The sequence below is a fragment of the Seriola lalandi genome, unplaced genomic scaffold (assembly GCF_002814215.2).
Source record: "Seriola lalandi dorsalis isolate HSWRI2012SDOR001 ecotype SW California unplaced genomic scaffold, Sedor1 jcf7180002054893, whole genome shotgun sequence".
NCBI lineage: Eukaryota > Metazoa > Chordata > Actinopteri > Carangiformes > Carangidae > Seriola > Seriola lalandi.
In genome coordinates this window covers 1516685-1541574 of record NW_019525445.1, presented here as the reverse complement: position 1 = coordinate 1541574, position 24890 = coordinate 1516685, and the positions used below count along the sequence as shown (strand labels likewise).

Genomic DNA, 24890 nt, shown 5'->3' with positions numbered 1-24890 from the left:
CACACACACACACACACACACACACACACACACACACACACACACACACACACACACACACACAGAGGGAAAAATGTGCAAATGAGTCGTAAGGTGTGAGTAACACAGAATGCTCTCTCATTAACTCGAGGTCTTTCTCTGAATTCTCATGATGAACCGCTCGCCTGAGAAGCAGTTTCTTTTTTAGCAAAATACAATGATGTACATACCTTCAGAATTTCATCGACACAGTTGGCATCACCAGGGCCCTTAAGACAGAAACATCATACTCAGCACATGTGTTCATAAACAACATGAAGTCAGTGCAGCAGGTGAGAGGCAGTTTCCATTTTGAGTACATGAGTCACTCTATAGGCATTTTATGAGACCTATGAGTTCATTCAGACCATGTGTAATGCACTGTGAGGCAATTTAATTCAGTTATTACATCTTTATGAATATATGCTCCATTTAAAAAGTGCTCTGCCATTTTAAGTCTTCAACCTCCACTACTATAGATTTATATCTTAAGCACCACATAAACACAGCATGGCCTTTTGTGAGTAGTGAACATAAGCTGCAGGGTTCAGAATTAATTAAAAGTAGAATGAAACTGAAGCCTTACCTCCACAGGTTGTGAGGGGATCTTGAGTTTGGAAAGCGAGGCCTTGCCGTTGGACTTCATCTCTCCCATGGTGCTGCTGTGCGACTGTCCGCTGTAGCTTTCTGCTTGTGAGCTCTTGGGTTCTGCTGTTTCCTGGCCGTCCATAGGCCGCACATAGGCCGTGGGCTTCTGCAGCATGGAGCCGGGCTTGGACATGAGAGATGGGGGGAAGGCCTGACTCGAGTGCTGTCCACTGGTGAAGGAGGTGTGAACCCGTGAGGGCGAGTCCCAGTTGGCCTCTCTGTCTCGTGGGGACTTGGAGCGGTAGCGCTCCTTGCTGTGATGCTGCTCGGCAGACAGGGAGCTCCGTGAGTGGCTGTTGCTGCTGGAGGAACTCAGAGAGCCCTTGGCCGGACTCGATGTGTGTGACTTTGAGTGCTCCGACCCTCCACTATGTTTACTTGATTTCTTTTCTCGCACCTCTCCTCCGTGTCTTTGGCTACTACTGCTGCCGCTACTACCTCCGTTGCCCCTCTGGCTGCCGTGCCCACCCTGGAGTCCTGAGCGTTTCTGGGATTGGGATGAAGATCCACCTGCTGCGGGACCAACAGGAGTCCACTTACTGCTCTGGCTGCTGCCACCACTACCGACACCACGCTGGTCCCCGCCAAACAAAGGTGGGCCTGATTTCTCCTCAGAGGAAGACGAGCTGTTAGAAGGTTTACCGCCAAGCTTTGGAAGTGTGTCACCGATGGGCTCTTTCATCTCGTCGTAATTGCCCAGCATGCTCTGAATACGGCTGGACAGTTTATCTTCCTTGCTGGACTGAAGAGAGAAGCAGAGAATGGGAGAAGAGGAGGTGGGGCAGAGGACAGTGTGACGATGGAGAAAAAAAGAAAAAAGAGAAAGAAGAGACAGAAAATTCATTGAGAAGAAAATGAATGAGAGAAAAATGAACAGAGGGAAAGCAGAGAGGATAGAGGGGTGGTGAGAGAAAACAGTCATTATGGGCACAAGTTCAACACTTGGGTTAATTGCTTTCCATCAAAAACACTGACAATGGAGGGAAAAAAAAAATCGCTTCTACACAAAAAGACTTAAAACCAGTCAAATAAGCAAAATGAGCATAACGGGAAATGCACATTTTCATCCCACAAAAGACAAGAAACAAATTACATCTTAACCCCGTGTGTCACCAGTATTACATTTGAAATAATTGACTAAACATAGAGAGAGGCACAATCAGCCAATCACACAGTTACGCTTGTTCAAACTGGGGCCAGATCAGTCCACACCCATCTGTGAACACAGATAATGGTCTACCCATAGTTCCAACACAGAGGTTAATCAATCACTTTAAGGCCATGGGTTCCAGCCGACCTGTTTGCAATCAGCCTGTGACAAAATATCCAGTTACACATGCAGCCTCAGACCTCTGTTTTGTTTGACATACTCACACAGACGGTGAGGAAACGCAAGCCGTTATCTGCTGGCAGGAAATGTAACTAGCTTGGTCATAATGTGCACTCCACTACCTCCTGCTAGCATCGCCTGGCTCACACGTGTGAAGCTGGTGAACTGTAGCATCGCCTATTTCTTTTATTTATTTATTTTTTTTAAGGGAGGTTGTTTCCATTTTGTAATAAGAGCATAAATCAGTTTTATTATGACTGTATCAGACTGCCAGTGGAACACTGCTTTTATTCCAAACTACAAGTTTTTCAAAGGGCTGATATTATGGCTTATCACACATACTGATGCTCACATGTTTGTTGGCTGGTAATGCTTAAAACAAAGGAGACTAAACAGAAAGTGCTTTAGGTAAATGAGAAACAGCCGAACCATTACACAGTTTGTTCAATAAACTCAGTGTTTACAAAAGACATTGATTGCAACACTCTGCAGTGTGTTGGCAGAATGAAAACGTGCTGTAAAAACAAGACGGTTGTATTGCACAGAAAAACTATCACATCTAACAGGAAACGTATATACACTTCTCTACATATTGTATTTCTCATCTGTAATAAAAATCCTTTCTCACAATTCCTCTTAGACAAAACCTTTTCACGTGGCTCTTTTCATCCACAGAAATTCTCACTAACCTTTTAAGGAACTCACGAACTTTACCTCCACGCTGACCAGAGGAACACTGTTCCAAGTTTCAGTTCCTGTCCCCACAAAAAGGCTCCAGTGCTGAGACTAGTTCCTGCCAGCCAGGAACCATTCTTACAAACATCACTTCAAACATTGCATTTCCATAATAGAAACCAACAAAGAAAAAAAACAGATTGCCATCTCTTCTAAATATGATCTGCTACCTTTTCACTTGCAAAAATGACAACCTACGCCATCAGTTTTCAACCTGTTACCTGTCTGATCTTTGTGTTTCTTAAGATGCAGTCAAAATGCAAGCATAAATGTACTCCATGGATTTTCATTTCCTGAGTTCAGGACTGCTTAGTTTCTGGAGCTAGTTAGATCCTGGCACAACTTGGTTTAAAAGGCCTGTTTGATAATCACATCTGACGGATCCCTGATTGAAAAAATTAATTAGCCCCCGAAATAAAATATTGTGTGTCTCTAATTTTCAACAGATAAGTTTGTTGCTCCTCATTTTGTGCAGCTGAGTTACAAGTGCGTGAACTCTGCACCATAAAAATGTTACTGCTCTGCTGGTCTACATCTGGGAGGCCACAGCTGCAGCTGTGTGCACACATGGCTTTTTAATGCAGAACACAGTAAACTTCCACTTAGTGGAGCATGACAGAGAGGGAAAAAAAAGTCAAACTGAAGCTTACATAAGACTCAGACAAGCAGGAGACAAGAGATACAAAGCGTAGAAAAGCCAGTGACTTAAACAGTTGGCTTTTTCCACATTTTTTCCAGAATGCCACCCCCTGTTTCTTAAAAGCAGTTTCTGAAAACAGAAGAACCAACATGCACAACAGAATTATTTGCTGCAAATGCCTTCCTTCCTTTGGAAAGGTCAAGGACTTTTCCTTCTTCAATGTCAGCTTTTTACCTTTCACTTTGTTGTGGTCCAAAACACACAGGCCAGCACTCATCACTCACCTCTGGTACCCTCTCTATTCCCAACCTGTCAGGACACATTCCTCACTGCTGCTTTGATGTGTAGCTCTTGCTACGGAGAGGAGCCACTTACCTCTGCTCAAATCTGGTTAGTAGCAAAGATTAGACCAGTACAGAGAACTCAAATCCTCTTTACAATTACACTGAATGGGCGGGAGCTGGGAGCCGGCTGGCTGGCCTACATCTATGTGTGTCTCTATGAGCTCAGAGTGAAGACACATAAGGTGCAGGAGGAGGGGAAGCTGGCGTGTTTTTATGTTTACTTTCTACAGTTGCACTACAAAACAGCTAAGCAACAACAGGTGCCGTCAACTCAACCGACTCTTCTGTATTTTGTGCAGAGTTGGTCAACAGCTGACTATCTGACAGCTCATGATTATTTAATTCAAGCGTCAAACGTTTGGAAAAGCATCAGATATTGCTTTTAATACCTACATACAAATATCAACACAACCACGTACTGTGCTGCACACAAATCACGCACGTCACCTTAAACAACTCCTGCATGGGTATTAAAGCACATCTTGCCCTATTTAGCTTTCATCACATCAACAGTAAACAAAAGCAAGACTGCAGGATCCTGAAGGTCATTGTGAAAAAGAAGAGGGAAAAAAAAAAAAATGAAAAGCAACAAAACTTTTTCTCAAGCCTAAATGAAACATAGAATTTATTTGAGGACATCTAATCAACTAATAACTAAAGGTTTTTTTCAGACTAACAACTACTGCATGAAGCGTGAACACACACACCTGCAGGAGGACACCAAAGGAAAGAGGGTTTCTTTCTCTACCACGGAGGCCTGAAGTTAAGGATTCCTCTTAGTAGTTTAAGAAGCATAAGCTCGGGTGATGACGATGCGGTGTTGACATAAATGCTCCTGGTCGTACGTGCAGTTCTCACTTCCTGTCACTGTTGCAAATTCCTCTACACTGACTAATCAATTTTCATGTCAAAAGTGAACGTGAGGTAAATTAACTCACCACTTTGTAAGGTTCAGGGAAGAGAGGGGAATTTGCTGGAAAGGCCTCTCCTCCTCCCTGCTGGATTTCTTGATTTCTCCTTTCTCTTTCTTTCATTCGGAGCACATTCCGGTCCTCACGGTTCATGTTGCTAATAACACAAACACAACAACAAAAAGTCAACATAAAAACACGCTGAGGAGAGACAATAAACAGACTTATCTCATAGCTTTACAAGGATGGCTATAAAAGAAGCGGTATTATGAAAGTGAGACGTCCATAAAGGAAACACCTGACGGGCCTGTAAGAATTTACCTAAAACTTAGTCTCGCTCAAAAGTGAGGAAACATAGCTACAAAGCATAAACCCTTCAGTTTTCTTTTCTGTGCTACAATAACTTAGTTTGCAAAGTTATACCAACTACTTCAAGTTTCCAGCCAGTCACAGCAAATCATTCGGTCAGATTGCCATTACATACTCGCTACTTTGAGTCACAGTTTTCTTTTTTTTTTTTTTTTTTTTTTAGTAAGCCACAAACTGGACCATCATCAGTGAAACCCCAAACATCATAAACAGGGAAAGGATCACAGAGATGACTTGTGGAGAAAGTAGTCTCTAATAAGCTTAAGCTGCTCCAGACACTGTGCAGTAGCCTACTTCTACTGCAAATAATCTCCTTGTACAGATGGTCAATGTTAAATTGTACCCCAGCTGAAACAACTAATGACCGTTTTTCAATGTTGTCGTACATTGTCAAGTTCATTTACTACAATTTGTAAAGCTGCTAGCTCACCAACTATAGGAATCAAATAGAAACGGTTTTAACATATTGGTTTTGGGGAATTGCATAAAAAAAAAAAAAAACACAAAGTAATTAAGATTAAATAACCTACTGCTCTCAAACTGCAGCTTCAAGCCAATGACTCCATCACTGGAAGCTAAACACACCTCTCTGCCCTTATTGTCCGCCTGAGCATAATGTGTAGTGGAAACATAAAAGTGGACAGCTATCTGAGGGCAGCGTCCTTCTAAGAGGATGTATGGATTGACACCAGAGGGACAAACAACACCAAATGTACGAACAAAGGATTAATCACAGTGTCTTAAAAAAGAAAGATAAAACTTCACATAAAATGTTCATGCCATCTGGAATATCACAACATGGGACTTTGGACAGAACAAGTGAGTGCTCATTAGGAACAGCCACTCTGACAAAGAACAAAACGTGACTGTTGTGCACCTTGTTTAACAGAAAACAACTACAGAGCTTTGAAACCAGAAAGAAGCAAATTATCAGCCAGGCGTGTCGCCTCTCCCTCTAAGTCGACAGCTTCAGGCTCTGCCAGTGACAACAATGATTTTAAGGCTGATGACAGAGAGCGATTATGCTGCAACCACCCGGCCTCCTCCTAGATTATAAACACAACATACAAGGGTGTTTTCAATTCTTACTAAGTATGACTGAAAAGATGAAAAGAAGCAGATGGGAAACCGACTCTGGAAGAGGAAAAAACACTACACACAGGGAAGTCAAACTAAACTATGTCCAGACAAACTAACCTAAATATTTGAAACCATTAGAGTTTCCTAGAAGAATTCACACAACTCTCACATTAAAACTGATCAGGATTATCAATCAACCAGCAATGTTGCAGACTAAATCTAGAACAAAACAGTTCCAGGTGTTTTACAATTTATTCTATCTGGAAGCTTATCAGCAAGTCTAAACAGTAATTTCCCAACCAACCTCTTGACTAAGCCTTAGTCCGTTTTACATCATCAACACCGCGCAACTACAGCATGAGTCATTACACGTAACAGACAACATGATTTACACACTGTCACTGAGCTAAACTAAAGCAGAGCTTAGAAAGCAGCCAAGGCCATGAGACACCATTAGCAACAGTTTTATCAGCAGAGGTGTAAAGACAAAGAAGAAAACATTGTTTGGGTTATCCATCACCCAAACATCCATCAACACCTCACTGTTATCATCTCTGGACTTTATTTGACTCCCAACACAGCTAAGAACGGAGCTTAGACTATACACTGCCAAAAAATTAAACAGACACTTTCAGTGTAAAATTGAATAATAAAGCTGCTACAACTTTAGTGTCTACTACAGCTAACAGTGTGGAAGATTTATTCCAACTGCGTTCTTCTAAATTTTGCTTGATATTATTCATTTTGCCTACTCTATCACCCAGCTGGGTACCAACTAGGGCTGGACAATAAAACGATGGTGATTTATAACAGCGTGAGACACTTCATCTATAACAAAAAGTGAGATAGTTTAACGGTTGCATTAACAAACCCCAAACTCGCTCCCTCGCTGGCTCATGAAAACATAAACCCCCGTAAGCAGTCTATCATATCCCTTGATAATGAAGGGTGCTACAAGTGACATGCAAACAGCCAATCATTTAAACAGACAAATGCCAAGTGTGCTCCCTCCCTGGTTCATAAACAGCCAATCATATCCCTTGATAACAGGCCGTGCTACAAGTGACAGACAGCCAATCACTTAACAGGTGTGTTGTTGAGTTGCACCACCACAACAGAAGCATGTGTAGCAGCAGAGTGTAACCTGCGAGGACATTGTTGACAAAAAGTACAAGTCAGCTTGCAAGTATGGCCGTTTTTTTTGGTTTCCTTAAGACCATCTGTTATCAGAACATTATTGTGTGTGACCTGGTACTACATGTACATGCAAATGAGCCTTTTGATGTCAGTGGGGCTGCATGTGTGAACTGGCTGCTGTTAGCACAGTGCTAAATGATCAAATGCCCCAGGCCCGGAATCATTTGTAAACACAGCTCATGTCAGTTCGGCCCAACTAACTGACTGATCTATTGGCTTTTATTAGTTGAACAGGAGGTTACATCGTAGTATAGCACTAAAGAGAAGACAAGAGGCTCAACTGTTTATTTGTGGTTTTAACAATACTAGAGCATAAATGCTAGTATTTATCAGCCGCCAGTCTCTTTCATTTTGCCCCTTTCCAAAATCAAAATAACTTCACTGCCTCTTTCTATCTTGGTGAAAATGAAAAGCTAAACATGGGCTCCCTCTCCCATGTTGTTGTTTTTTCTCTAGTACTCTGTATGAATAAAAAGCAAAGTGTTCTCCTGGTTTTGAATAAATAAGGAAGTACACCAAGTACCCACATGAAGGAAAGAATGTGAAAATCCTATATTGGTGTTATGATGTGACTGTGTGAATATGGAGAAAGTCTGTCAGCCTGACCTGTTTGTAAGTCAGCAACAAAACGAAAACGGAGCTATATGGAACAACAAATCAAAACCAAGTTCAACACTACCTTTATATGAATAATAAAAAGTTACAAGAGGACCTACTGCCTTTCTATAAATATTGCCACTCATGTCTACAAAAGGACTTTGCCTTGAATTGGTAAAGACACAAAATAAAGATAACCTGTTTTGACCAAATGCAAGAAATCATGTGACTCTGAAGATTAGTACATATGAAAGTTCTATAGAAGGCAAACTTTTCTGAGTAATGAAATGTGGTGACTAACCTTGTTGTGCCACAGTAGACTGATACAAACCCTGTATCAGGAAGTTTCTGAAATTCTAAATGTGCACAAATCATGAACTCATCAAGAATCTTTTTTTCATTTAAACATATTGATTCGTGAAAAACTTTGAACCAAATGCACTTCCGCATACATCGCCTGTTTCCTGCACATCAACCCACGTGTGTACTGTTTACAACATGGTGCAAAGGCAACTGTGTGTGCAAGTGTGGCTTAGCATAAAAAAAGACAGAGGAATGTTATCACTGCGCGAAAACAATGGAGAAAGTTTGTCTAAAGCTGGGCTCACACTACAGGCTTTTTAAAATCCTAACCAATTTTGAAATCAGGTTGCATCACACCCATAAAGAGAAACTTCACAGATGTTCTTATCTCCCAAACTCAAACATGCACACACTACAAGATTTTTATATTATTGCACATCACACACTACAGGATATTATTAATATCATCATGTCAGAGAGAGCAATCAGGGAGCAATGCACCAACTCCTGAGATCTCATGGGGAAGCAGATGCAAACAAAATGGAGACTATGGTGCAACAACATGAGTAAAACTTTGCAGTGAAAAAAAACAAAAGCAGAAGGCTAAACGAGTTTGGTTGAGAAAATGGTTGGGAAGAGGCAGTGAGCATGGGTCAGCAATATGCAGTAGTATGCACACTTACATTGGCCTATTAAAGATGCTCGATATTATTTGGGCGGCCTGATGAGTCTGTGAGCATTTCGGAGGGTTTAAGATTGGATCTGTGAATCCATCACATAACCAGATAATCAGGCCTGAACATTGGTACAAACCAAGGTCCGGCATCAGACCTCTCCTCCAATTGAAAGAGGGATGAATCGTGGTTATACTGGCCCAAAACTCCTGTTGTTTGACCATGGTATTACATGACAAGGCAACCCCTACTCATGGTGGATGGAGTCGTAGTCATAATACCCAAGAATCACCTAATGGCAGATGTCACATAGTGTTACTTTCAAATTTAATCTTTCATTTTTTAAGCACTGGGGGTTTCCCTTGCCAAGTTAAGTGAGGCCCAATTGAGCATATTGTTTATTTCTTTGTGAAGGTCAGTAGCTGTGGTCTGTATAAATAAGATGCGACTCAGAAACCACCAAGTCAGCCACTGTTTACCTGTGGCCTTCAAGAAAACCATGCACTCATCCCTAATCCCAAAATCAGGAATGTGTGGGAAACACCCAGGACAAACATTAATTTCTATTTTACTCATTTAAAGAGCAAACGTTAGAGGCACAGATCATAAAGAAGCCTCAGTTTAAATATTTGGCTGAACCTACATCCAAGGCCCAAGCGCTACAGCGCTAATCAGTTGCCAACATAGTAAGATAGGCTAAGTAGATTGTTTCAAAACAAGGCAAAAAGTCTACCTAAGCAAATCAAGCAAATCACTTCTAACACATGAGTTTCAATGACATTTATTATCATCAAAGTGTAATGGCCAGCAACATTTATTGTAATCATTCAACAGTGTATGCCAAACTGAAAAGGTCAAAGTCTGCCGAGTTGAAAAGGCAGTTCACTCTGTACCTAAATTAATCAGCTCATCTGCCTCTTTCTCAGTCACAACATAACAGCCAGGCCACGTCTTCAACACAAGCAAAAAAAAAAAAAAAAAAAAAAAAAAAAAAAAAAAAAAAAAAAAAAAAAAAAGGGAAGAACTGATGGTTATCTGAGAACCATGAATACAGGACTGGACTTCTGTGACACAACCATTATGTTAAGCCAACCAAACACAAGTTTATATGACATTTTAATAAGACTTGAATGTGTATATATATTTATACACATATATTTGAGTGTAGAGAATAAAGTGCTTTATTCCTACCAGACACCAACAGAATAAGTCAAGCAGCCAACTAGTTGTGCATTTCTTACCCTGACTGAGAGGCCATGGCCCCAACCACTGAAACATTGGAAGGAGGAGGGGAGGAGGGTTCAGAGGATCTCCCAGGGATTCACAAGTATTCTCGTCATGACTTGTTAGCCAAAATTTCTACGGCAACCTCGGTGAAAACAACCTGTCCCTTTTCTAAATGTATCTGTGGGCGTCCAGATGGAAGAGTATAACTACAGTTTCTTTACTCCACTCGATGGTACAATGTATTTCCTTGGAGTAGAGACAAATCTGACTTAGTGAGGGGAGGTGGAGGCTCCTTCTCGGGAGATACCACGTCAGCAAACAGCAGGGGAAGTCACATGCTAGGTGAAGTCGAGAGGCAGCCATAGAATTTGTTTCTGTGTGGTGTTGTGAGGTTAAAGCATGTTCACAAGGTTTAAGGGTGAGCGTGTAAATGTTAAGAGTGAATGTAAGAGAGAGAAAGAGAGATATCTGGCTTGTTTCCTATTCACGTGAGTGCCAGGCAGTCCTGGTGGTGCCTCTTGTCTTAAATACTAAAAGCACTATTGGCCAATTTTAGGCTTCAGCTAAGAGGAAAAACTGTTCTGCAAGGAGCAGAGGAACTTTTTTTTTTTTTTTTTTTAAATCATGGTTAATTAAGGATATGGATTATTGGAAGGAAGTGCAATGCTCAAGACAACAAAAAAGCATAGCTTTGATGATGAGGCATTTGCAAAGACAATCAAAACATGGGCCCATTAAATTAGAGAAGATATATATAAGGAGAAAATAGAGGGATCAAGTCTTAATGCACCTTATTTTACCTTCAACTTAAACTCAAAATAAAGCTGATAAAATTAGAGAGGGTTTAAAAAAGAGGATTAACTGTAAAGAAATACACAACCTTGGTCTAAGACAACCTTAGAGCAATATTAATTTACAAAATATCCTTATGGGCCAATTAGGGAGATCATTTGGGAGGAAATGAAGAGTGAGGGAGCAGACAGAAGGGAATAAATCTCCCCTCTCTCTAAGAATGGAACGGTCCTCCTCGTCCCATAAAAGGACATGTTATTTTACACCACAGGGCCTCTCCTCCTGTGTGATGTCACTGCCCTCAGTGAAACCCAGCCAATCAGAGCTTGTCTTTCCGTCAACAACCTCCCTCCCTACTCTGTCCCTCCCTCCCCCATTATCCCTGAGCACAGGGCAAAGCACCAGTCCTGCCTGTTAAAGAGACAGTGCACAGTTTCCGGCACGCAGGTTGTAACAAACCACAGACATTTTCATCAGCTACATATGATGATGACACATGCTGACAAATGTGTTATCATCACATGTTGCAAGGATTTTTATCTGGTACAAAAACAGCCTCAAAACATATTGTACACATTGCCTGAAACTCTTCAACTTACTTGACACCTTGCCATGATATTTACGGAACATTAAATGTTAGCCTTTTTTTTTTTTTTTTTATTTACCTATAATTATCATTGTTCCTACAAATTGTAATGTTACAACAGCTCCTTTTATCTAGTGCATGTAGAATATATGTTGCATATCTGTCAGTCCAGGAAGAAGGGTTCCCTACTCTTTTGCTCTTCACCCAATACATGTTTTCCTTACCAAGATAAAAGGCAGTAAGGGCTGGTTTATGGTCACACAGAACTAGTTCCTGATACGAACTGCCTTACCATGTTGGAAATCCAGTGTGTTTATAGTCGTTCTGCAAGGGTGCACTAAAAAAAAGGCAGAGTGAAAAGATGGCTTTGATAAAGAGAGGATGGACGCAAAATTGTTCAAAATCGGCAATATTGGCACGTATTTTCAGTCTTTCCATGATAGTCATTCATAGTGTTGCACCAGGTTGTTCATTAAAAGAGCACAAATACTTTTATAACAACTTGTATAAAAACAGCTGGAGATAAAAGCGCAACTCCTTGCTCCTCTCTCTTTCACACAGCTGACCAATCATGCCGTGTGAAGTGTGCGTGAATGTCGTATCGTTGGTTTCAGAAAGTTACAGAAATGGTCCGACACAGAACACCCCACCCCAATCACAATCCTTGGATCCAAAGGTAACATCTTCAAATTGTTTTGTGTGACCAAAAGTCGACATACAGTATCAAAATAATAAAGAGTATTATTTTTCAAACGATGTCTACACTTGTTTAAAAAGATTCCACTTTGAGGATCATGCATAATGACTTTGCCACGTCATTTTATAATCTTTATGACTGCTGTTTAATCATGGTGTATTGCAAGATGAACAAGAGAAAAACGATCCTTAAAACGTAAAACGATTTGACTCTGTTTATAGTCACCTTGTTATGTCATTTTGAAGTGCATAGCTAGTCTATATGATCAGGGCTGATGTTGGAAATGCTGTATTTAATACTTAATCTGGAAGGCAGCCTTTTAACAATCTCTCTGTCTCTGTTTACTTCAGTAGTCAGTTATTTTCAGCACATCAATTGTATAAGCCATTTACTTTTATAAATAGAAGCAGGCTACTACTCATGGTTGATTTAATCAATAACAAGGCTCATAACTTAGCACATAAAAAGCTTTGCGATACAACTGGATTTGTGTGGAATCTAAACATCTCAGCAACAGCGGCAGGTTTTCGACACTGCACCAACTACGATGACAGTAAATGGTTCCAATTTAGCATTAACAGCTCAAAAACTCTTTAGACTGGAAGTTTTTTCATGTGAGAATTTTAGATGCTAAAAAAAAAAAAAAAAAAAAAAAAAATTCCAACCTCATGTTGAGTAAAATACATTTACACAACAACCCTCAAACTGTCACCTGTCATAAATGGTTTCCTGTGTTTCATAAATGCCGTTTACAAAAAATATTTTATAATGTATCTGAACAACAAGATCTCACACAGAGAGGTACAGATGGGCAGCCAGTGGCCACCCTGGTGCTTTTGAAGCAAACCTGCTGACTGCAGGAATTCCAGAGGGAGGGTCCATTCAAATGCTGTAAACCTGCCTCATACAAGCAGCTGTTTGGTCTTGACGGGGGGGATGCCGTCAAGACTATATGCAGCAAGGACAAGGACTTTATCAGACACTGCAAGAAAGTAATGATATCTGAAAATGCAGTGACTTTGAATCTACTACACAATATAATAACTAAGGAAGGAAATGTCTATTTATAATGAATAGGCATAATTTTCTTTTATCTTCTTTTATGTCGAAGTATTTAGCTGAGGATGTTTTGAGGAAGACACTGTCAAAACTAAGATTAAGTCTGGCTGTTCAGAATTCTTTAGTTCTTGCTTCAGTTTTCAGTTAAAACCCTTTAATATTTCTACAAGGCTTCAGATAAGCGTCAATTAACATATCAAAACAAGACTCCAAGTCTTGATTGACATGTTCTCTAAACAACTGCTTATATCCTTTCATTCAGGCAGGTTTGAAGCATTTGAACTGAGTCACTGTCTGGAATGCCTCCACTCAGCAGGCGTGCATTATCTGAATCAGAGGGAGCTGGTAGCATTTACCAATCAGAGCCCAATGCTGTGATGTTCTGCATTTATAAGCTAATTAATCATGTTCATTTCAGAGCATTTTCATATCCAACACCCAGCAAACCTGTTTACTGAGCTGTGAGAAGTATTGTTCTCATTGAACACAAAACTCTGATACTAATGTATACTTGTATCTTTCAAAAACGACAATATAATCCTTTATGGCAGTGATGTCTTCATACCAAGTCTGTAAAATCAAAATAATAATCTTCAAAATATCATCAACAGAGCTCAGAGAGAAAATGCTCTCCCCGGCAGCTTTGACACAAATAACACAATGTTGGGGGAACTTTTTTGCCACATTGTTCATGGAACATGACCCATAACCATCAATTATCTTGCTACATTTCCAAAGAAAGAGTGTCATTCAAGCCCTTCGATGTGCACACAAGTGGTTGACCAATATGGGATTTTCAATGGTTGATGCCGATATTTAGAGAGCCAGGCATCCGGTTGCCAGTATGTAATGCTGATATGTAGTTGTTTTAATCTGCACATTACAACATAACATAATATACATTTAGCACTAGCCAGTAATGGATTTAGATTAGATTTACTGCCATTTAGGATCGGAGATTAATTAATAGATCGACTACTAGTGCACATCAAGCTTGTCAAGAGGCTTTCTGTTTTTTTTTTTTTTTTTGCATGATCCTCTTCATCCGTTTGACTACGGTAAGATTCTAAACAATTCACAACCCCTCCCTTGGCCCTGAGTCAATATTGATACAACATACTGTGATGTAAGTACAGTTTAAACTCAGCATGCTCCAGCAAGTTCAGTGCACTTAGATGACATTGGCTTTCATGCTCTTGGAATAGCTCCATTGTTCTAAAATTGTGAAGATGTTTACCAACATCGTGTTAAAATTCTTGCAGTAAACTGTGAAATTATCCACACTTGATGAGTGAAGCAGAGAACAAGGAACCATGAACAAAAGATGCTGAAATCTTACTAAAACAGACGGACGAGATGTCAGTAATTATCTGAAGAGAATATATCAACTGATATATGGGCAGTCTAAGATGTCTCCTCTTATAAAGAGTTTACGCACAAAGTTATTATTATCGTTTGAATTTAGTTTGACCATTTGTGTAATAAAAAGGTGTAGTGCGAGTGATACCTACTTAACTAGCCTTTGTGCACAAGTCGGCCTAATCGTTAACTGATTACTGATCATTAATGTAGGTGAAAAATAAATTATTTAAAAGAACACTTAACAGGTGAAACTCATCTTAGCTAATTCACACAGGTCTACCCTAAACTTTGTTGTATCAGGCTGTCTTTTAGCCTGAAGCAGTAACGCTTTTCTCCATGAAACACACCACTTAACAGTCTATTACTCACCAAGACATGAATTACCCGTTCCGTAGTTTTGATAATTCTACCTTCTGGAGACTACGACTACCCAGCTGAAACATGACCTAAGCCATTCAAAATGCAAGCATCATGCCAATTTATACTGCACCAAGATTTATCATATACGATAGCAACAATAAAGGTCAAACATTACCCCAACTTTATTTAGGACTCACAAGAATTTCTGTAATGTGCCATGGTTTTCCATATCAATCTTGCTCTGAGAACAGTCTGGACTAAATTTGACACTGTTAGTATCTGAGTATCTGCCTGTCTGCAAATAGAAACACGCTGAACTATAGCTTACTACGCTGAACCTAAAATAAACCTCTGCTTCCCCAGACGCTTTGATACATGCTGCGGCCAAACTTGACTGTGAAATAAGACACCAGCTGATGAAAAATTAAACTGCATGATTGATAAATAACTTCCACTGCATAAGTGGCCGAAGTTAGCAACATTAGTGTCTTTTGAATCAGTTATTACAAAGAAACTGTTCGTTTTAATCAGCTGCATCTCATTGTCTCAGTTTTTTTTACTGTTTGTTACTGATTCAACATTTGTTACTGCCTGCAAACGTTATGCCAATGAATTACATTGCAGTTTTACCTTAAGTACCACTGCTACAATAAACAATGACTGATGTTACAATTTCCCAACCAATATGACAAATCAGTATCACACAGTACGGATCAATGCCATATCTGTGAAATAAAATGGCTTTAATGAGCTTCACCTCCACGGGACTATATAGCCACATGAGAGCTTAACTCACATCCTAGAGAACAAAAGCTGAAGAACAGATGCATGAGGTCAGGACACAGTGAATGGCATATTTTTCTGCTGCGTGAGCAACAGTACAGAGGGATAAAAAAAAAAAGAAAAAAAAAAAGAAAGAGCTGCTGATGTCTGATTAGATTCGGGCTAATTAAACTGGCAGGCTCTGGAAGAGCCTTCAAACAACTTTCTTTCGGCAAGCTTCTCTTTGTAAAGGAAATAAAATTTGATTATAAACTTACAGGCCTTCGCTGAGGACACAAGTAGCTCTTGCTTTGGGTAAAAAGCATTAGCATCTGTACAATAAACAAACTATATGATTGCAATGATTCGTTTTTGACTTCATGTATTAAATTCACTTTCATTATCAAGGGGAGCTGAAGAGAAAGATGATGAGACAAGATAAAGGAGCAACCTTAAGACTTAGGTTAATTCAAACAAGGGCTACTCAGTTTTGGGAGGGCAGTTCTCATGTACAGTCATTTGTTATTGAATAGTCTGAAACTAGCTATTGCTCATTTCCCAAATATTCAGCCTGAAAAATCACACTGTACTACTACAGAAATGTACAATAGATGTGTCAAAGCCAAAGAAAACAGGCACCCACTCCACTGTCCGGAATGGACAAACAAGTCACCATAACATCTCAGCTGAACATGTGCTTGTGCCCTTCGCTTGGCTACAGAGGAAACAGTTATACTAAAAGCCACAGAGCAAAACCTAAACAGGAAATGAAGAGGATTTCACACTGAACTGCGTCACAGGGAGCACAAGCCAGACAGCAGAAACCTTTTATCTGCCATAACACACTGACCATGTTTGCATGGACTGCATTAGTTCTGAAAATCGACTTTTATTACTGTTCATAATAAACAATATTTCAGTAAACAAACTATTAATTTGATTGCTTAAAAACTATTTCATTAGGATCCTGATATTTAAGTATACTGACATTTGGGAGTCACCTAATTTTGTTTGTGTCTCATATGTCTACCTAAGATTCACATGGTGCTTCAACATCTTCACTTAAAATAAAAAGTAGCACTGCAAAACGATGAGCTATTACTTTAACAATAATTTAAAATACCATATGTGGAACTTTTCATGCAATATCAAGTCAGAAACGTTAAAGTTATTATAATTATTGATTTTCGGTCATATCATCCAGCCCTTGAGCATAGGCGAATGGCTCTAAATACATAAACATCAGCTTTCCTTCAGTATTTCAACTGTTTCTGATGCTTTGCTATCATGATACACCTTTTAAGCAAGTTTTTCAAAAGCATTGTTTTTTATTCTGCTCATTTTACTGGTATACATGGGAGTAGATTCAAATGCTATCTATCATCAAACAGTTGGATTGCCTTCTGTATCACAAAATGTTTGGAAAACTCCAGCTGAGAGGCGTATTATAGCTCAGTAAAGCTGTTTACATGTCCTTCAACAATGCAACTTGTAATACTAAGCATGTTTTACAGCCAGTATACATTTCTTATACAGACTGACTTATATCCATGAAGTGTATTCAGAAATTCTTTTACTTGGCAATTTCTTTTACAAAGTAATTTCCGAATCTGGTAAATACAGCAGTTAGTGTCACTGTCTCAAAAAGGAGGGAGGTGTTTTTACTGTCTTAATTAAACATGAAACTAAACTTCATGAACAACTGCACCCACAACTCTAACAGCCTAAGACCTCCATCTACCACCTGACTACAGTTGTGCCAGTTCACATCTACCTGCCATAAAAGAGTTCATGACCTTAGGCCTCCCCCAACAGGATGTGTCAACCAAGATAAACAAGTTGATTGCTCTGCCCTCCTCTCCATGTGCCAAGTGTGCCCTGCTAGATGTACCCCTGCATTAGTGATAACTGTTTAGAGTTACTCTGGACTTATTATGTATATTCTGGCCCTTCCCCCAACTGTGGCACGTAAAATGGCTTCCTAGAAAAGCACATCAGCTGTCCTTCTGCTAGACCAAAGCTAGACACACAGGCTATTGTGCTGCCTTCCTACGCAATAGTAATTTTAAAGTTAATCATTAGAATTTTAACTTGGGACAACTAGGAGTGGCACTGAGAGTAATCTCGTTTGAATAAAAAATGCAGAATACGATGTGCGGAGGTTGCAGGACAACAAACCAAAAGTTTCTGCTAGTCACTGTGAACAAACTGACAATTGTTTTTGGCTTTGGATTATTGAAATAATACTGTTTACGGTAGAAAAACTGCAAGCAAGTAAAATTATTGTTGCTCATACTTAAATTGACCTGCTTTAAGAGTTTAATTCACCAAGCTGAATTGCATATGCACGATAAACAAAGTGAGCAGCGTCTGGTTACCATTCGCACTTATTACCAAATTAATATCTCCTTGTCGATAACATAAATTAGTACTAGTTAGCAAACTTAGGCGTGTATGTTATGTCAACCACGGTTAAACAGATAAAACACAAACATCAGACGTCATGACCTGTTAGCTAACATTACAGAAACAAAAACATGATCACTATCACTACGTTTGCCTTACTTTTCGAGAAGGGGGAGCCTCCGCACTAATAAAATTAACATTTTACCAATATTATCAGTACATCAATCACTAAAGTTTGCTGTCATCTGAACTCAAAAGTAGCTACAAGGTTTATCCATTTAGCAAATGGCTAACTCGCTACCTACAGGACTACCTGCATCTTCGCTTTAGCATAATGTTAGCTAGCCAAATCTGTTAGTGGCGTTTTGTGGCTAGGCTAGCGGCTAGCTAGCCCTGAAACCACTGAAATTTTCTGCGGAAATTTAAATTAACAGTCACTCCAAATGTCAGATAACCACCAAGTAAAGCTAATCACCAAACAGCGTCCTTTGTGACATTCAGCATCCTTACCTCTTGTCTTCTTTTTAGGCCCAAACCATTCTAGCTATTGGAAAGCTCTTTTCTCTTTGTCTTTTCCACTTCCAGTTACACGCAAAATGGACTCAGCAAGACGCTGTAACAGCTAAAATACTAAAACCAAATGGATGGTCTCCATGTTTCCCTTAAAACGCATCTGCACATCGAGCGGAAAACGAAAGGGAATCATTTTGTCTGTCGTTCATTTTATTATTCCTGAACAGAAGTGACTGATAGGTAAGGCTGCTAGCGAAGTTAAGTAGCCAGCAGGTACCACAGACAGGACTGGATGCATGGATGGCAGCAAGCGGTGCTGCCTTCAGCCACTGTCGGAAATTCTTCAAACCAAACCCCTAAGCAAGTTAACGGGAACTCAGTGTTTTTTGAACGTTTTTAAGAGAAATATGGACGATAGACGATTAAATATACCCTTGATCTTGACTTTCAGGTGGTTTATTCACCCTAAGATAAATAATTGTTTTGACAGCGAATAGTAGCAAATATAAATTCTTAGTTACTCAATATTCCAAAAACACCGATAAGAGAGTTGAGTCAAGTCTGAAGAATCATTTAATTGTTTTGCAAAGCAGTAACAGGCCAGCAGATGTATTAATGATATGTATTAATGATGTTGATAACTCCCACGTGACTTGAATGCAACATTTTCCTGTGACGCACAGGTTGCTCAGACTTCAGAACGGAAGTAAAAAGCAGCGTTTCATTGTTCCCTCTTATTTATATTGTGCATCTAATTGTAAATACACAAATAAACAACAAAATTCAGTTGTCATGTGTCTTTTAGCTTATCAATAAATTAATTGAAATTTATTGTACATTCAGTTACACTCATGATTTTCCTTCTATCATACCTTCTATCCATTAAAGGTAACTTTGTGGTACTTAATTTTTTGACATAACACCTAAATTCAAGAAAAACAAGTAAAAAAGAAGTGCCCCGATAAAAACTAATAAACTATCACCCAAAAAGATTAGTGGCGTTTGATAACTGATTTCAGTTATTTGAGCCCCTGATGAATAAAAAAAAATCTGCATATATCTTTGATAGCTTGAATGTGGCATAACAGGCAGTTTTATGATATGCCACACCCAACTACTTCCATCATCATCTTTATTATTATTGTTTAGGGTGTGGTAGGCTAAGAGGCAACAAATTAAATGCAGGAGTTTCAAACTGGATCCTACAACCTAGGACTAAACTGACTAGACAAAACTTGCATTTTAAGCTTAATGAGTATTAATCTGTTTTGCATTTTAATGATTGCAAATAATGGTGAAGCATTTCAAAACACTTTAAATGTATACTATGACAATGGCATGTCTACCAACACTGGCACTGTGAGAGGCTGTTTATGAAAATATCCTATGTAAATTAGTTCATAAAAAGACAATTTATTACAATTTTATTCTCAATTTCATATCTGTAAAGTCATTATAATGCCAAAATAAACCCTTTTACAAAAGCAAATATACAAGAGCCTCCAAAGAAAAAACAAGCCGAGTTTATTTTACAGTGAAACAAGCAACTGCAATTTCATAGCAACAAGACCATTTAACTTCAAACTAATTTAATAACAAACCAAACTTTTATTCAGTATCCTTTAAAAGTTCTCATACTAATGTCTTTTCATTACTAGATGTGGTGTTGCCTTATTAAGGTTGTGAGCTGTACATAATAAATTTGACTAAAAATATAGTTTAGTACAAAATCACAAGATTCAACATGAATAAGCACACTAGTTTCCTCAGATCTTTAAAAAGTACATCCTCCTCAGTAAACCTACAATCTTGAGAAAATATCACATTAGTAGAAGTAAGAGGGGGGGATTTACTTTGAAAACAGAACATATGACACAATAGCCAACTCAAAATAATCTCCTGTTCTCTTTTCATCTTAGTCCATTTCTGTTTAAAAAAAACTGTATGAGCAGTATGCAGCTGTAAGGTTTACAGCCCTAAAAGTGTCCTATCCATGCAGATCCAACCAACTGTGATGGGTTTGAGAAAAAAAAAGTGGACAGCTAAAATTTACTTAGGGAAAAAACAACAAGAAAACCCACTTAGTTATTTATTTCTTCTTTTTCTTCTTCTTCGGAGGTCCTTGATCTGAATCGCTGCTGCTTCCTGAGTCTGAGCTGTCTGAGGACGAAGAGGAGGAGGAGGAAGAGGGAGAAGAGGAAGAGCTGTCATCGTCGCTGTCACTGCTGCTGTCGCTGTCATCTGAAGAGGAGCTGGAGGAGTCACTGCTGTCTGACGATGAGTCACTGGAGGAGCCGCCTGAATCACTGCTGCTGTCGCTGGAGTCTTTAGCCCTGAGAGATAAAGAGCACGGCAGACAAACATGAATACAGAAAACAGAGCGGCGTGTATAGTTGTGAAGCCTCTTGCTGTACCTGTTGTAGTCACTGTGGTGTGAAGAAAAGCTGTGCAGGGACTTTGAACCGTTTCTGATCTTAAACATGCTCAGTTTGCCTACTTTGGAAGTGAAGTAACACAGTGTTTGCAAGGTTGCAAGTGCTAGTCTGTAAGGTGTTTGATTTGTTGTTTTACATTGGAAGAACTGAGAAAATGGGGCAAACATTATATACACATGTACTCTTTCTCTAATCTGGATGTTGTATTGACCAGTGTGGTCACATCACAGGAAAAGTAATCAGATTAGTTTCACCCACAGGGAGTGACACTTTTAGTGCTAAACTTTCATTGATGTGATGTCTCACACATCACTTCCACACATCACCAGCATCTGATATCTCTTGAACGATGGCATCTGCCCCTCCCACCAACACACAAGCATGGCCTGACACTAAAAAATCCACACAGCAGTAAAGTCCACACTGAACAAATAGGCGTTGTATAAACTGTAATACCAGTTTGGTTACATTATTGTGACATTTTTCCAGTCAACAGCCACAATTCAAAAATGAACCTCTGATAATGAAAGTCAGTGGTTTCCACACTGGAGGCTAGCTGCACACACGCCCAGGGGGAAAATGTGGCCGTGGAGTAAAACTGGAGTTAAATAGACCTTTTGTCACAGCAGACATTTAGACTTGGCAAACACAGATGTAGCTAATAACATTATAAATGGTTGCATAGCAATGCAGTCACTGCGGGAACAGAGCCATCGTTAAGATTATTAGTTCCACCTGTGCTTTTCTTACCCCAAGTCAAAACGTGTCTGCTGTGAAAAAAAAAGACCTACGGATCGGATTCATTCAGGAATGATAAAGAAAAAGATGAATGTGGAAGTTAAGTTGTGCTTAAAAGTATAGGACTCTTTCTAGAAGAGATTTTGAAACGTCACAGGAGGAAAAGCACAGGTGTAATGATACAATTAATGATGACTCAGTTTTAGGGTATTGTATATCATATTTGTACCGATATGTTGGCTCACTGTCATGGCTTATTGGGACACATCGTTAACGTTATTACTTCCACCTGTGCTTTTCCTAATACGATAAATCAAAACATCTGTTGTGAAAAAGGTTTATTGCCAACACCTTAAATATTTAGATGCGGTTAACAACAGTAACCTACCCCTCTCAGAAGAATTAGGCACAACCTAGAAAATTTCAAATGTTTTATAAAATCATTTAAAAGTACCTTTTGAAATATGTACAAACAATACAGCCACAATATGATTTTTCCAAGCAGGCATTGAAAGAACTACACAATAAGTGCTTAAGCAGTTTTTAACCAACTGTAGTGGCTCACAGTCGTCAAGAGTCTCCACTAGAGGGAACTGTTACGTCCCATTTCTGTCCACAATGTTCAGATAGACGACAACATTTAGAGCTTTGGACTGAGAGCGGGGCTTAATGCTGGAAAAGTCAACTTCCATCTATAAACAAAGGAGGGGCCCTACCACACAACTTGACCACAGAGCCATCCTGACATCCTACGACAACGATTCTCACATGACTTTCATGTGACTCCAACAACTCACATGAGACCTTATCGACTCTCGTGTGACTATGCGTGCATGACCCAAACAAATTGAAATGCCAAGGGAATTTCAAACTAGACACTATAACTGAAGAAGCCTCTTTTATGAGTGGTATAACATTTTCAGGACCAAAACAATCTGCTGTAGGTGCTTCCAAAGAAAAGTCTAATGCTCCTGGTAATGAGAAAAGAAATGTACAAGCTTTCATGTATCACTGTGTGTAAGTACTACTACTTACTTGCTAATAAAAATATGTAATTAAATGTTTTATTTATATTAAAACATTGTACAATGTTAAAATGCTTCGGAATAACTGAAATCATACTATAAAACCTACAATGTACTTTCATCAAAAATGTAAATGAGTACAATATGGCTTAGAACGTGAAGTGTTTTCAAGTATATTGTACATAAATGTATGAATAACTGTTTCACATCAACACATATCTTGTGATCAGCCAAAACATCAAACACTGTCAAAACATGGTTATTTACTCACTTCTTTTTAATTTTCTTCTCACTGGAGCCTTCACTTCCAGGTCTGTAAAGAGAAGAAAAAGCAACCGTTTTACTGACACTTACTTAAAATAAGCTGAGCTTGAATTGGGCCTATAATCAAAAGAAATAAAGTAGGAATATGTGTTATAATTACGATAGATCAGTCTTTTGGAGTGTAAAAACACATTGTTTCAAGTGTACGCTGAACATCCTAATAGCTTGTCCTTCGTTATGTATGGTGTTATACTGACTGTTAACTTTCACTTTGCCTTAAAGACATTATGACAAGGTGCTATATCTGATCATTAAAACCAATTAACAATGTGCAATATACTTCACTGGTAACTATGACTGAGTGGACCTTGCTTTGGACTTCATATACTCCCAAACAAAAGGCTGATGTATCATTATTTAATTTGTTTTAATCGTTATGTTTTATGTTTATCTGTGTCTGAAAATAATCAGCTTACATAAAGATAAGCCTAAAGGTTTGTTCATTAATTGGATTAAACCAGACAAAACACACCTTCCCCATGAGAGCTGGTTGTGCACACTGTATAGACTGCTGATTTAATACAGAGTTGTCTGCAAAAGTTTGGCCTCTGTTTTTCTCTGCAGTGGTTGTTTCTTTAGACTTCACAGATCAACAAAATATGTAATTTGCCCAGGGATGCCCAAACTTTTGCACACAACAATAGCAGCACATTTTTCATTCCAGCTCAGTAATCAGCAATAATTATGTAAATTATTTTCAGTCCTTAAAAGTGAAATATTGACAGCTGTTAACAAAGTATATTGTATTTATCAGTATGTCCTCTAGGTGGCGGCAAAAAGCAATAACATTTTCCTCTGCTGGTCGGTTAGTTTTTGTACGATGACAGTTTCACAGTAAAGACTTATTTACTCACACATCCTGTGGGGTGTGTTTCTGACTACAACAGTGGCTCCATTTAACCTACAGATGAAATTTTCTTCAGCGTGGGTCCGAAAATGAAGAGTGTTTTTACTGCTCCCTGGTGCACAGTCTCTTACTCCATGGCATCTCAGCTTAGTTTGACACCCTCACTAATCCTCTGATGAGGCAAATTCTCTGACTAAGACAACAATTTCAAACTATTTCAGTCTGATCGCCCACCTCATTCCAGGCTGAATATCAAAGCAGGTGACTGTAAAGTCAAACAGGTGTGAACACCAGCTTCTCTCTATTCAGAGGTTTCTGATTCAAAACTGTTGGCACACAATGGAAAAAAAAAAAAAAGCCCCTTTGCCTACAAATCACTTGAATAATAATGCACAGGATGTTCAGAGGAATCTGATGGGCATTTTATGCTGTCCTAAAGTTGTGAACATTAGGTGCGCACAGTTATTTTCATTGTCGATTAATCTACGGGTTATTTTTTGGATCAGTTGTTTTGGTTTGTAAAATGTCAAAAAATTGTGAAACTGCAAGTTAATATTTACCAAAACTCAAGATGGCATCTTCAAAAATCTTTGTTTTGGATGAACTTACCATTGAAGTGGTTGGCATTTTAGCTTAAAAATGAATAAAATTATTATTAAATCATTGAAATAGTTGCCAATTAATCAATTTGTCGACTATTTGTTCCAGGTCTAATTAGTGCCACGGGTGCTCAGCTCCGAGGCACTCCTCTACAGCTAGAATAGCTGAGAGGAGTGCCATCTATTAATCTTCTGTTTCGGGTTTATTATTCTTCCGCCAAATTTCGGCGCGTAACTCGTCCCGCAGCTTTGAGAAAACCCCGGTAATATATACATCAAAACGTGCGTCTTGATCCCGCAAGGGGTGCTATG

General features: G+C 39.1%; 2 protein-coding genes across 7 annotated transcripts in view; both read right to left on the bottom strand.

Moving 5' to 3' along the window:
- The window catches only part of aff4 (AF4/FMR2 family, member 4), a 32045-nt gene extending 13157 nt beyond the window's left edge, over positions 1-18888 (bottom strand). Inside the window, exons 1-4 of one of the 4 annotated variants that reach the window (XM_087180128.1) lie at positions 18608-18888; positions 4654-4783; positions 605-1408; positions 210-248 (exon numbers count right to left, since the gene is read on the bottom strand). In XM_087180128.1, the coding sequence (XP_087036254.1) occupies positions 210-248; positions 605-1408; positions 4654-4779 (969 nt within the window). In that variant the 5' untranslated portion in view covers positions 4780-4783; positions 18608-18888. Of the gene's footprint in view, positions 1-209; positions 249-604; positions 1409-4653; positions 4784-10087; positions 12121-18607 lie in introns of those variants that run through there. The other 3 variants (XM_023429371.2, XM_087180130.1, XM_087180129.1) reach the window with 3 other exon arrangements.
- Positions 18889-20111: 1223 nt separating this feature from the next.
- Positions 20112-24890, bottom strand: part of zcchc10 (zinc finger, CCHC domain containing 10) — an 11166-nt gene continuing 6387 nt past the window's right edge. For all 3 annotated transcript variants that reach the window (XM_087180134.1, XM_087180133.1, XM_023429364.2), the window contains exons 3-4: positions 23080-23121; positions 20112-20943 (exon numbers count right to left, since the gene is read on the bottom strand). In XM_087180134.1, the coding sequence (XP_087036260.1) occupies positions 20700-20943; positions 23080-23121 (286 nt within the window). In that variant the 3' untranslated portion in view covers positions 20112-20699. The remainder of the gene's footprint in view (positions 20944-23079; positions 23122-24890) is intronic.